This window comes from Salvelinus sp. IW2-2015, linkage group LG9 (genome assembly GCF_002910315.2).
Source record: "Salvelinus sp. IW2-2015 linkage group LG9, ASM291031v2, whole genome shotgun sequence".
Taxonomy (NCBI): domain Eukaryota; kingdom Metazoa; phylum Chordata; class Actinopteri; order Salmoniformes; family Salmonidae; genus Salvelinus; species Salvelinus sp. IW2-2015.
In genome coordinates this window covers 28,013,832-28,028,104 of record NC_036849.1, presented here as the reverse complement: position 1 = coordinate 28,028,104, position 14,273 = coordinate 28,013,832, and the positions used below count along the sequence as shown (strand labels likewise).

At 39.2% G+C, this 14,273-nt stretch overlaps 1 protein-coding gene across 1 annotated transcript; it reads left to right on the top strand.

The window, feature by feature from the left end:
* Positions 1-7,381: 7,381 nt before the first annotated feature.
* On the top strand, positions 7,382-10,205 carry LOC111968895 (transcription factor Sox-11). The gene is given in 2 exon segments (XM_023994843.2): positions 7,382-8,488; positions 8,490-10,205. Coding segments are annotated over 2 exon segments (1,020 nt in total). The 5' UTR covers positions 7,382-7,519; the 3' UTR covers positions 8,541-10,205.
* The last annotated feature ends 4,068 nt before the right edge of the window (positions 10,206-14,273 follow it).

Genomic DNA, 14,273 nt, shown 5'->3' with positions numbered 1-14,273 from the left:
ATGACAGACAAATTGAGAAAAAAAATCCAGAAAATCACATTGTAGGATTTTTAATGATTTTATTTGCAAATCATGGTGGAAATAAGTCTGTTCTGGTGGTTTAAATTGAAATTGCAACAACTTTCTATTGCTTGTTTTAAAAATAGCGATATTTCGGAGATCATTTTATTTTCAAATAACTGAATGTGACAGGTTGTAATCTGAATAAAGGGAAAAAGGCCATTCTTTAACAAAAGGGGAGACATTCTTACTAACTTGCTAGAGAACCAGTTTGGATTTATGTATAACTTTTGTATGACTGAAGCCTTTAATGAGGCTTTAATATTTAATAATTTCTGCCCCCCCCCCCCCCGAAATTCCATATTCATTAAATAAATAGGCCCGTTTAATTTGGTCTGGCTTTCCGTTCCAAATATAATTGAATATTTGCTAAGTGTAGGCAAGACCATAAGCAAACAGGTAAACTAGGATATGACTAATGAGTTAATCAGGGTGATTTTTCCACAAATAGACAGGTATTTACCTTTCCATGGTAGCAAGATAATATCTATTTTTGCTAATGTTCTAATAAAATGTTTTGGAATGAGATAATTTCTTTCTCTCTGGATATGTATACCRAGTATATCTACATCCCCGTCCGACCATTTTATTGGTAAACTACACAGCAATGTAAAAACTGTATTTTTTTGTGATCCAATACGTAATATAGTACACTAATCATAATTTGGTTTTAATCAGAGGAGACTGTGGAGGCTGTGAAGGCTTCGGAGGCTGTGGAGGGATTCTAATTGTGGATTTTAAAGAAAACATGAATCATCAGTGTACAATGACACCTGGATTTCCAATCCCTTGAAATTATTGTTGGATATGATTTTAATAGCTAAAATTTCGTAACCATAATAAAYAGATATGCCTATAGTGGACAACCTTGTTTTACTCCTCTTGACAGTTTAAAACATTCTGTAAAGTAGCCATTATTTACAATTTTACACCTAGGGTTACTATACATGATTTTAACCCATTTTATAAGAGATTCTCCAAAACTGAAATGTTCCAGGCATTTGTATATAAACCCCAGTCGTATATAAACCCCAGTCGTTAATTTTACAGTATTAATAGAAAAAAAATCCATCAAATTGGCTTCGGTTAGAGGAGATGGAGGAGACTGAAATGAAAACAAATCCTTAAGGTACTTTGCTTCCTCCTTCAAAACATAATTTGGTGAATCATGGGTGACTCCATCATTTGTAAGTTTCATAAAACATTTTTGGGTAGCATTTATTTCTATGTTAAAGATTWAAAAAATTATTTGGTGTATTTTTCCCCATATTCCATCCAGTTTGCTTTATTTATAATATTATATTGTACTTGATCTTTCGTGAATAAGTTCCTAGGTCAGGATTTTTAAGCCTCCATATATCCAATACTTCCAATATGTCCATGACATTCATGATTTCCTTAAGAGCATGAGGGTGATAGTTTGTAGTGTGATTTCCTTTATGATACATTGAAGTATTTAAAACAGTATTATAATCTCCCACCATAATAATAGAGTATTGTATTGCTTGTAGGGTTGATAATGTATTATATATATTTTCAAAGAAACTTGGATCATCATTATTTCGTCCGTAAAGGTTAATGAGCCATATCTGTTTATGGTCCAATAACATAATTTAAAATCATCCATCTTGAATCTAGCTATTAGTTTGTCTATCCTTACTCTAATCCCATGTCATTATTTTGTTTAAATTTTATTTTTCGTTATTGTTAATGACACCAGCTTTAAATGTGCCTCTCTTCTTATGATTTAGCATGGCAAGTTAAGTCAATCATTAATGTGTGGGGATGTACCTCAAACGCATGATTGTTGCAACCAGTAAAATGTCTCATTAAAGAATTGAATAAATAAGTAAATTGTTTTATAACTGATTACAAGCGACATATCTCATGTTTTTGTGCTGAGTTGAGGGTTTGATCCAAGTCCCATGCGGTAGTTTGTATATTTCATGCTTTTTATTTTATTGTTTGTTTGGTTTCTACAACAACTCTTATAGCACCAAGCAATAACAACACTATAAAAACTGCATTCAGAATTGTACTTTCTTGTTTTAAGTACAGCGGTCATTGTGGGCTCATATAAAGCGTAATCAAATGGTTCACGTACAATGTCGGTACATGGGTGAAATGAAAGACATTGTGGGTGGAACAGAGTGTGTATGCTAGGCCTCAGCTGCAGGCAGCCAAATACCCCATTGCATCGTGGGGGCCAACAGTAGTCATGTGACCTCAATACTTTGTCATTGCTTGTGTGCAAAGCTGAATCAACAGATATAGAAGAACAAGAAAATGAACAATGTCAAACAATGTATGATCCATGACATTTCAAGAACCAGCAGCATCTGCATATAATAACAAAAAAAAGTGTGATAAAAACCCAACGTTTGACGTACACCATATCAATAATAATATCCCAACAGAAAAAACATAAATGCATATTGCTACCAAAATCTGAAGTCTAATTTGGGGTTATCTAGAACCGCTAATGACTGGGGGTAGAGGGCCTAACATAGTGTTGCCTGAGCTTAGCCTGAAGCCTGTGGATTCTGTGGGGCTGCTTTGAACTGTCACAATTGAGCTTGTGGTGCAAAGATCATAAACCAGTAAAACATCAGAGTACAGGATGTCTGAGAGTGACTAACCACATTGGAGCCCCCCTCTTCTTCTCTCCTCTCCACACTGACTGGCCTGTATTGAACACAATCTTATCTAACTGAGGAGGACATGCCTGGGCTGGTCAGGCTCATGGCTTGACTAAAAACAGTCTTGCACTTCTTATAAATCATGATTTGCAGCCACCAGGTTAAAATGTAATAAACAAATTGCATATCACACTCTCTCAGTATTGGTCAAATAAATCTTACACAACAATCATCTTATAGGCAATTCAAACTCATTTTCCTAACTGAAAATCAACTAAAACACATGAAAAAAAAATTATTATGATGAGGTAACATAGTTGTTTTGTGCATACTCTCCACACAAGTGAAAGTTCTCCTAAACTTTTAATAGTCTATTCAATGCTCAAGTGAGACTTTACCTAAACTTTCCTTACTAATCCAAGAGAGAGAGAGAGAAAGAGAGAGAGAGCGGGAGAGAGAGAGAGAGAGAGAGAGAGAGAGAGAGAGAGGAGTCTGACCTGCAGCCATATAATCCATCAACATTTGTCCCAGTCTGTAGACTAAACACGCTATCATTACACACAGCCTTACACAGAGCTTAGGGGCCCTGGAGGGATTCTCAATACATGTTTATTAGCCCAAGAAACAGTGTACACAAGTCGTCGGTTGTACATTACAGTAAACATCATTTTTAATGCTGATTTATAATTAGGGAACTCAGCAGGCACAGCTTAGGGGGAAGACAACAGGTGACGTGACAATGTGCTTAGGACATGACTGCTCTCCGATGATCTTACCACCTCCCACTTCCCTCTCTGGATTCCCCTCCTCTGGCTAGAGCTGAAGGCTGTACACAGGAACAGGAACCTCAGTATGTTTTCTTTGTGAATTCCAACAGTGGCTCACTGTACGAGTGGTGATGCAGGCCTACTACTCTAGCGCAATTCCCTCAAGGGTATGGGTGTGTTAAGTCTTTGTGATTTTACATTTGACAGTGTAGGTTGCCTCTGTGACATTATATGTTAAGAAATATATGGGTGACTCCTGAGTGGCTGGCCTCTGAGCTGAGAGAGTGTTTTGCAAGGACAAGTGAAAACAGGATGCAAGCCGAGCTTGGCCCTTGATTGTGCTTGTGTGCTCCGTGCGACAAACATTCCAGGGAGTGCTTAGCGTCAGCTGTTTACATTCATGACAAGATACTCCGGTCTCAAGTATCTGCTAAGCATCAGGACCTTGAGAGAGGGGCAACATCAAGGAGGTCAACAAAGAATCGGACACCCTGGAGATACATTTGCATTGAGTCGAGAATGTTAGACAACAACATGGCAAAAATGAGTCTCTGTTCTTGGGCCAAACCAATCCTTCTAATTGTGAGAGGTTCCTCTGTTATTTGGAGTGAGAGGAAAACACTGTCTACTGGTTTGTGAGTAATTCAACCACAGGTAGTGACAAACACTACAATTAATGTTCGGCAGCTGGTATGGCCTGTTTTAGAACCATCTTACATATTGAAAGAACTAAATGGGACAAAGTAATGTGAAGAACCCCTTATTTCTGTAAAAGTAAGGCCTTTTGYTTAGTAGTTGTTTATACGGAGTCAATGAATAAAATAAAGTGTCACTTGAAGCCACTAACACTATGAAAAGGGTCTGAATTGTCTGAACTGAGGCAGCATGGGTAACTTACGACAGTAATAACACTGTCCCTATCGGTGCATATCAGCAGTTTCCATAGGCATGAATACCCGAAGAGAACTATCTCCCTGAGACTCATTCAAACCATCAGATTACCATTAAATGACTCCACTGTATTGGCCTGAAAACAAACCATTCACAAAACACACAGCAATAAACACTCCGCTCTTTGAATAATATAGGATAATTTGCGTCTGTATGTGCCACCGAAACGACTGTTTTCTCTCCCACCTCCACCCCGTCCATTGTGAACCCATCAGATAGAGGCTGACAGAAGCACCCACCTGTCTGGATGCTATGCAGAGGAGATGGATCCTGTGCATTTTGAGCAACAGATAACCCCTAGTGAGGGTTCGTATTGATCCAACGCTCCACTGCTCCTTTGTGAGAGCAGCAGCTCTTTCAGATAAGAATGGSGGCATTATTTTTCTCTTGAAAAAAAAAATTGCTTTCACTGTTCCTACACGAAAAACATTCACTTAATTTAACACYCCATTGCTTTTGAATACAAATCATTGTGGTTGTCTCCCTCCTGTACACGAAAGCGACATATAAACATTATCATCTGACTTTAGGCATTAGAAATCATGTAGTGAGAAAACAGCTTGATACATTTCCTAACTATTTTTTTCCTCAACATTTTAAATCATCTATGGAAAAAAAAACACTAACAGCACACTTTAGGATGTATACCTGTCCTTTCCCTATAGCTTTTACGGATCATTATGCTATTTGTCACTGTTACCAGGTAGAAGTCGCTGGCACCAGTCTCCCTGCCTATACAGTATCTCACTGAGCCACGCATGGCGCTCCCAGGGATCTAGGATAGCCCCAGGCTGGGCTGACTGACTCTGCATTGTTGGAAAATGACCAGTAAGTAAGCATCTCACTGTTAGTCAACACCTGTTGTTTATGAAGCATGTGACAAATACAATTTTATTTGATTGATTTGATCTCATTCACAGCCAATAATGAGCCACGCTAATGAGCAGGCCGGCCGGCCGCCCAGCATGCTTCCATTAAGCAGTGCTGTGATTCATGCTCTGTTCTGCAGGAAATCATCATGCCCAATGCATTGTGGGTCCAGAGATAAACTGATGAAGTCTTTTTATAGTATCAGGGAGATTTGATCTATCTCTCCCATTGTAAAGTACATGTGGTCTACTTGAATTCATATTGAACATGTTATATCATATTTAAAACCTTGTTTTTGTGTGGGTTTTCACAACCTCTGTTATTCATTTATTCAGCTGTATACTAATCAATTGGAAGTGTATCTGCTGATCACTACCAAATACTATTTAATAATGTATACTAATCAATTGGAAGTACATCTGCTGATCACTAACAAATACTATTTAATAATAGGCCTAGCCCACAGATTGTACTGGATAAGGCTGTTTTTATGGCTATACGTCAATATCATGCTCCTAATTCATTCAAAACATCAGGGTAAGATTCAATGTTGTGTATATAACCAAAAGTTCAAATGAATACATCCTGGAAAGAACACCTGTGATACATCCATGTGCGTCAGCCTCTTGAGGCTCTACCCAGTAGTGTATATCTGATAAGGCTTAATCAGCACAGGGTTGTCATGATAAAGCATTTCATCAGTATCTCTGTCTCGAAGAAGAGCCTCACTGTCTGCTCCAAGGATGGGAAATGAAGACTCGCTCTCTCTGTCTCGCTCTCTCTCTCTCTTTCTCTCTCTCAAGTCTGAATCAGTAGACACTTCATAAGTCTCAGGCAAAGGCACGGGTGGGGGAGGGTCTCAAAAGGGTAAGTGATTGCCCTCTAGGGGATGAGGGAAAAAAGCAGTCGAGCCTTATCGTCCCCAGCCTCCAATAGCACTGCTGGCTGCCACCCAGAGCCCAGAGCCCGACGACGGGGGTGCAGCCTTAGCCGAGCACTAGCAGGGAGGGAGACCCACGCTGTAGTACTTCTGCCTCTTGTCACAGCAAACTCAGCAGGGAGGGAGGGTGGGAGCCCATGAGCTGCACATCCTAATGTTGGTGTCAGAGAATGGTGTTGGTGCATGCATGCTCCTAGACGGGCCTTAAGACAGACCACATCAACAAAATGCTGAAGATAAATAGGGTCCACTGGATACTGTTTATAGCACTATAATAGGTACAGTTGGTTGATTGAACTATTATCCTAATAAGTCAATTTTTTTTAATCATGGTTATAAATTGATAAATATGAGATGATGAAACAGTGTTTACAAAAGTATTGTTATTGTAAAATCAACAGAAGGTGCCTGGCTCATCCTATTATAAATTATATGTATTAATTAATGAGATTAAAGGCAATTCATTTAATTTAATAAACAGCTAAGAGACAAGAAACACTTAATACAGACTGTAAAGGTGTGATACTGTTGTTGCCTTGTAATAACTGCCATGTAATAACTGTGAATTACAGTACAGTAGCCTAATGCTAATCAAGGCTACTGATATCCAAGTGCCACCGAGGACACAATGTATCCAGTCCGCGCGCTGGCTGTAACAGTGTCCAAGCGCCACCTTCAGTGTATCCAATAAAGCGCCACCTTCAGTGTATCCAATAAAGAAAAGAAGAAAGAAAAACGACCGTTAACTGATACATGTTTGTGAGTCAGATACATTATTACTAGGCTACTGCGCGCCTCTCCTAGTCTTTCCATTCTGATACTCTGACTGAATTATTTTAGCACAGCTAAAACATAAAATAAAGAGAGTTTTATCATTTGCTCTTCTCATTGCTCGTTCATCTTCAGAGGATTGTGAGCTAAGTGTATGTTTAATATGCCTGTTTCGCGCAGCATGCGTCCGGCCCATAGACATTAAGGTCCAGACAACCTACCACACGACCCACCTCCAAATCCTACCTCCAATGAGAGCTAGGGAGGGCGGAATAACGGGTTAAGGGACTGTATGGAGTCTTTTGGGCGGAGTGGAGGGGACGTGATTGGATACTTATCAATGACGTAATGGACATGAAAAAGCTAATAACTAGTTAAGAAGGCAGTTTGTAACTCTGGAAAAGAGACCAGAGCTTGGGACACGAAGGACGTGGACACATTGGCGAAGCGAATACAGAGATTTGGCAGTGGGCTGTTAGACACTGCAACGTCTGGGGGAAGATAACTTTTTAAACAGGACCATGGTGCAGCACACCGACAACAGCGAGACGGAGGGCACCATGTCCAGGGAGGCTACCGATTCAGAGGAGAGTGAATTTATTGCTTGCAGCCCCGTGCAGATAAACCCAGACTGGTGCAAGACAGCAACCGGCCACATAAAGAGACCAATGAATGCATTCATGGTTTGGTCCAAAATTGAAAGGAGAAAGATCATGGAGCAGTCCCCGGACATGCATAACGCCGAGATTTCCAAAAGGCTGGGGAAAAGATGGAAGATGCTAAAGGACAGTGAAAAGATTCCCTTCATCAGGGAAGCGGAGAGGCTCCGGTTAAAACACATGGCTGATTATCCTGATTACAAGTATAGACCCAAGAAAAAACCAAAGCTCGACAGTTCAAAACCATCAGCACCATCTCCGGAGAAATCTTGCAGCAAAATGGCAAAGACTTCCGGTAAGAAATGCTCCAAAATAAAGACTAAGACCCATTCTAAATTGTCTCACCGCTACGGGGATGACTGTGTGTTCCCAAAAGTTACAAAGACAATTAAAAGTGAACTCACAGATGATGATGACGATGATGAATACGAGGAGGACTATCGTATGCGGATTAAACAGGAGGACGAGGAGCAGATGAGGCCGTATAATGTAGCAAAAGTTCCCACGAGCCCAACATTGAGCTCCTCTGCTGAGTCCGAGGGAACCAGCATGTATGAAGACATACGGAATGCGGCTCCGAACAGACTGTTTTACAATTTCAAAAACAGTACTAAACAGAGCACAATGTACCCAGCATCCGCCTCACCAGCATCTTCTAGGTCAGTTTCAACATCTTCCAGCTCCAGTGAGGACGCGGACGACTTGCTTTTTGACTTCAGTTTAAATTTCGCCCCGAACGCTCAAGGGCCGGAGGTGGGCAACCCGAATTCAGGAAATCTCTCCCTCTCTCTTGTGGATAAAGATTTGGACTCATTCAGCGAGGGCAGTCTGGGCTCTCACTTTGAATTTCCAGACTATTGCACACCAGAGCTCAGTGAAATGATAGCTGGGGACTGGTTGGAGGCGAACTTTTCTGACTTRGTGTTCACATAYTAAATTKAAARKATCCGASTWRTAACAGAGAAKGATAAATKAAMTKATGTCCTGTTCAAGTTGTTCCTATAGCCCTGCCTCCTCTGGTTTCTAGAGGTCGGGGGAGGAGGCGAGGTGAGGTTTGAGGAATTAGATGCTTATGAAGCTGGTACTGTAGCAAAAAAAGTCTGCAAATGTTTTTCTGGCAGAATGACAGGGTTTTATGGATTTTTCTGTTGGTCTAAAATTACTGTTCAACTAAAACGGACCACAAAGGGAAAAATCTGTGAACTTCTATGCATCTTATCCTCTTTAAACTGCAGGGAACTGAAAACGTAGGACTGGACTGACTCAAAGCAAATCCGTGAACTGACAATGTTCAGGATGTTACTTTACAATGGTTTTATGTAATTTCTATATGCCGCAAACATTTTTTTTTTGTAACTGATTCCGTTTACCTCCTGATTTGAAAATGAAGCAGTCTAAACCTCTTCAGAATACAGGTGCGGAGGAAACATTTTGATACATAACAGACCTCATCTTTTTAAAAGAAAAGTAAAATATTTTCAGGCATATTTTTGTACAGTTAAAAGGGAATGTTCTTACTGTGCTTTCAGTGAGTTTCAGGCACTTCTTCCCATTATCATTTGTTTTCGCATGCAAGGAAGTCCTGGTTTTAAGGATTAAGTTAAATTACAACTTGCATCAAAATGCCTTGTGGATTTTAAGATTTTGTACAGTTGTAGAGCAGATTTGTTAAGTATTTGTAGACGATAGGCTACAATGGCATCATGGGGACAACATACCTCAGTGATGGGATTAGTTTCAAGATTGTATATGTACTGTAATATAGTAAAGTTAGGAGTTTATGTATATCATACTCGTGATATGTGGATGGGTCCCAAATCGCAGGTGTGAAACTGGATTTTGGTATTTTTTATGGCACATACTGTTTTTTTCCCCCCTCATTTTTTGTGCAATATATACTTTTAAAATACAGGCCATCTGCATTTTGTAGCAAGTGATGTAAAAACAGCCTTGTGCACTGTCAATATCATTATCTGTCATGATGCTGAACTTTGCCTCGACAGAATATAGACAAATCAGCTGGAACTGATACAAAATGACTTAATATGGCCATGTGGTGTGATGCATTTAAAAGGCAAAACAAAGATACCAATTTGAGTGTTATTTGACTCAGTTTGGATATTGGGCATATCCAAAACATATCTCAACCAAACTGTGTAAAACTGACCCCAAAATTCTGGGGGAAAAAAGAGAAGTACTGCAAGGGGCATACTTTAATGTGGGTGGTCTGGCATAAGTCAAGCAAGCAAGCAAAAAATAACATTCCGTAGTCCTGTTTCATGAAATGAAATGTTTTATTTCAAACTGAAGACTGCCTTCTTTTCTTAAACATTAACCATAAACCTGTATTTTTGTTTCTTGCACTTAAGACAGATATTGTTTATTTTTATGTGGGTCTTACATATGAAGTCTGTTTGAGTACAAGGTTTGGAACATGACCTAATTATATGCCAGGAAAATGTTAAAAGGTTCATGGCAGTAGTTATTTCACATTCCAAGTGCGAATCTCTCTTTGACTCATCTTTTAATAAACAAGTACATACCACCATCAACTGTCCTTTCAGTTTGTGAATAATACAGTATGTATTGTTGATCTTGAAAAGGGGTCATGACAGAAAATGTTGGATGCATATTTTTGTCAGAACAGACAGCTTTATGGCCATAGAAAAACATCTTAATTGTATTGCATGGGATCACTTTTGCTTATAATGTGCATATTGCATAGGAATAATGATGATGAGTAAATAACATTGCATATTGGCTGAACTCAACTGAATTGGCCTCAAACTGATATGTGAAATCGCATTGAATAAAACCAACAGGTATACATGCACACTACAGTGTTGAAATATATTGCATATAAAAGTGTGTACTCCAGTTCTCCCGTTACTTGCATAATGTGGCTGTAAGGACACCGTAGCTTTAAGAAATTGAAAAGTGCGCTCCAACATGCTGAGCAATGTGATTGGTGAGATTGTGCTTCCTCATAAACGGTGTTGGTAACCAGAGACGCCACTCACAAGCCCCTTTATACATCAGTACTCTCAGCATGTGTGCTTGCCTACTGGCTCCCTGTCTATGCCTGATTCGGAGTTACCCCTCTGAGCTAAAACACAACATCTCATCCTAGACCTAGAATAGAAATGATTACATTCCAAGAGGTGAGTATGAACAGAATGCTCGCCACTGCTGTGTCAATTCAACAGGTGTTTATCATTGCTTGTTTACCAGACAAACTGAACTAGGTTCTAAAGCATTGACGTATCTGTCATAGACTTGTCATGTTATCTTCACAATTTAATTGGTAAACAAATATAGAAGGATGAGGGAAAGCTGCATATCAGTTATTTATAGGCCTTACGTCAAATATGGATATGGATTTCCGAGTGTGTAATAATAGCAACTACATAATAACAAGCCTCACTGATGACTGACTCCCCATCTGTAAGGAGAGAAGTAACGATATTCAGAAATACTTGAAGGTCGAGCAGTATGATCAATAACAGGCTGTTTGTTGGCAGTAACAGAGATTAAGAATAAAGTTCTGATTCAACTAAAACTCCACATGAAATATACTCTGTTGGATTTCTTCAATATAAACAGAAACATTTACTGTCAGTCTGGCATGAAATAGTGTGTGGCTGACAATAAGGGTAGCAAATACATAGCATGATTGCGCTGTCGGTTGATGAATAAGTGATCACAAATAAGAGCGGGACTGTCGTTTTACTGCATAGGTTACTTCAATTGAAACCAAGGGGGAAAATGCTGACTCTTTCTAAACAGTGTATGCAATGTGTACCTAAACCATAATTCAAATGTTATTGGTCACATAAGAAAAGAAGGCGGTCTTCACTATCCATACACATAGCGCACAACACGATATGAACGGTGAAAGATATTATGATCAATATTTTTGAAATATCAAAACGAATTTGTGATGACATTTGTTGGTTTCTCACTTTCACAATGTTAACTGGCGTCTGACATGGCTGATTGTTAAACCATGGAGATGCTGCCTTTGTCACCACTGAGAACAAGTGGGGACAAGTCGTCACCGGTAACCTATCAGAAGTCAGGATGAGCCCTGCATGGCTAGAAATGGTCTGTGCTCATCACACCAATAGAATTGAATGATTAATATTTGCCATGCGTGACTGCACAGGTTTATCCCTGCCGTTAAGTCAGTTTGCAAATTTGTAATAAAACATTGATCTATTACTTTACCTGACCTATTGGTCAATGTTACTAATGGATTCCGGGGCAATTCCCAATAGAATATGCATATTGATTTCGTGTTCCTCTGAAATATCCGCTCTGGGCTAATGCCATTGGTACAAGGTGAAATTAAATTAGAGACTGTTGATATTGTCCTTCTATTTCCTCCTTAAATAAATACATGGAAATCTACCCTAGTCAAAACATCCTATAGGATTAGTGATTTGTCCCATAGAATCCTTTAGGAAGCTCACAATCCTATAGGGTTTTGTGTCACCTCTATCAGAACCCTATTGGAATCCAATTGTACTAATTTACTCCTATTTTGCTTAATTGAACTCATTCAATTATAGCTTGTTGTCATTTGTTCCAGTACAATACAAGAACATGAATTACAACATTTTCGTTGATCGGAAACAACATTTTGGTTTTATTCACCAGCTCAATATGGGAGTGATTCAAGGCTGCAAGTTCATTTGCAGTAAGACCACCTGTAATATATATATTTTTTTTAACAAAACAATCACTTTAGTTATTTTATTTTATTCCGATTCATGCAACTTCTTGTCTTTGAAAAAGACATTACAATATGACATACAATACTATATACAATGTCACAATAAAAAAATGTTTGGGGGGTTTTCCCAGAATACACAGCATCTTTACATTGCTTATATGCAAATAAAAAGTACTACGCTATATGGAATTGTTTTAAGAAGGTCATACCAAGGATCGTATTGCTATTTGATTTAGAATTTTAAGACCCCTTGAAGTATCAAAAAAACAAACGCATTGAATAACAGATTCACAACATGGAAAAACAGATAGTCCCCCAAAAAGTCTAAGATAAGTTTGTTCTGAAGTGTATGTCCTATATCTTGAGAGATATAAGATGAGGGAAAATGTGCTTTTTTTAGTTTTTAGTTTTTTACATGTATTGAACCCCTTATTTCTGTCACTAAAGAGTCTCTATATATACTTCCATAACTGTTTTCAACTGGTACTGGGGACCTTCATACGAGTCGTGTGAGTCCTACATGTTCGAGAGGGGTCATATTAGTGTGCAGCCCAAACTGTTCTGACGCTACAGACAGAAGTTGGCAGGTCGGCTGTACCGACTTCAGACGAGTCCCAAGGCGCTTGCTCTTGTGGGGGTCGTAGAGCAACACAGAGAACACCATCGTGTTCGTGAGAGTCTCATATTTCCATAGAAGGGTCATAGTAGTTCTGTAAGCCAAACTGTTCAGACTTTACAGATGATTTTGTGAGAATACCGATTTTCAGGATGTCTCATGGTCTGACCAACACGGTGGATTGTGTAGCATTCAATGCAACAAAAAAAAACAGATACTGCATCTCTAGCTTAAATTGACAGATTTTTATGGGAATTTTTGTATTATGTTAGATTTCTGGGAGGGTGCAGACATCGACCTCAGAGGGTTAATATAGTATGGTCAGCTATACATATAAAAAAGACAATGTTCCTTTTACCCTCTTTATGTTGATATAGGGAGAGGAAAAGAAAAACCTAAAGATAATCAGACCCCCTCTCCCCATACCTCCCTTCCTCCCAGGGGTGTACCACCCCCTCTCCCTCCCTACCTGCCTCCCTCCCCCTCTCTCCCCTAGAGCTGTCCCCCCTACCCTCTCTCCATCCCTAAAAGGTGCTCCCTCCCCATCTTCCATCTCTCCCTCCTGGATGTAACTACCAGTGCCCATCTAGTGACCTCCTGGCACATGTGATTCTGGTGTTGTAATATGTTTTAATTACCTGTGTCACATTAAGATTACATCTAGTTATTAATCTAKCCCTGTTTGGCTGTAATGCTACATCTCGCAGCTGTAATCGCTGCCAAAAGTGATTCTAACATGTATTGACTCAGGGAGTTGAATACTTATCTAATCAAAATATATTTGTGTTTTATTTTCAATTAATACTTTCTGAAGGCACTGTATACAATTCAAATCAACAAAACGTATAGAAATCCTATAGGAGAAAAAAACATTGAAATCCTATAGGATCCTATAGGATTCCAATAAAATAATTCAACTAGAAACCAATTAGAATCCAACAGAAAAATCCTATCAGATTTTGGAACCAGTCCTATTGGATTATAATCTATATGGTTTTATGTTAGAGGATCCTATAAGATTCCAATTCAAGAATCAAATAGAAAAATTCAATCAGTGTGCTGGAGTCTAAGGTCCCAATTTGGGACCACATATGTCCCCTCAGTGGCAGGGGTTCGAGCCCCGGCTCGGCCGACTACCTGTGCCCTTAACCACCTTCTATACATTTTCGTCTGTCCAGTCCCCTCTAGTCTCCTTGAAAAAAATGTTTTACTAGCATGAGTGCTACCCAAGTAAATAAAATCCCATARGATTATAATTAGTAAAA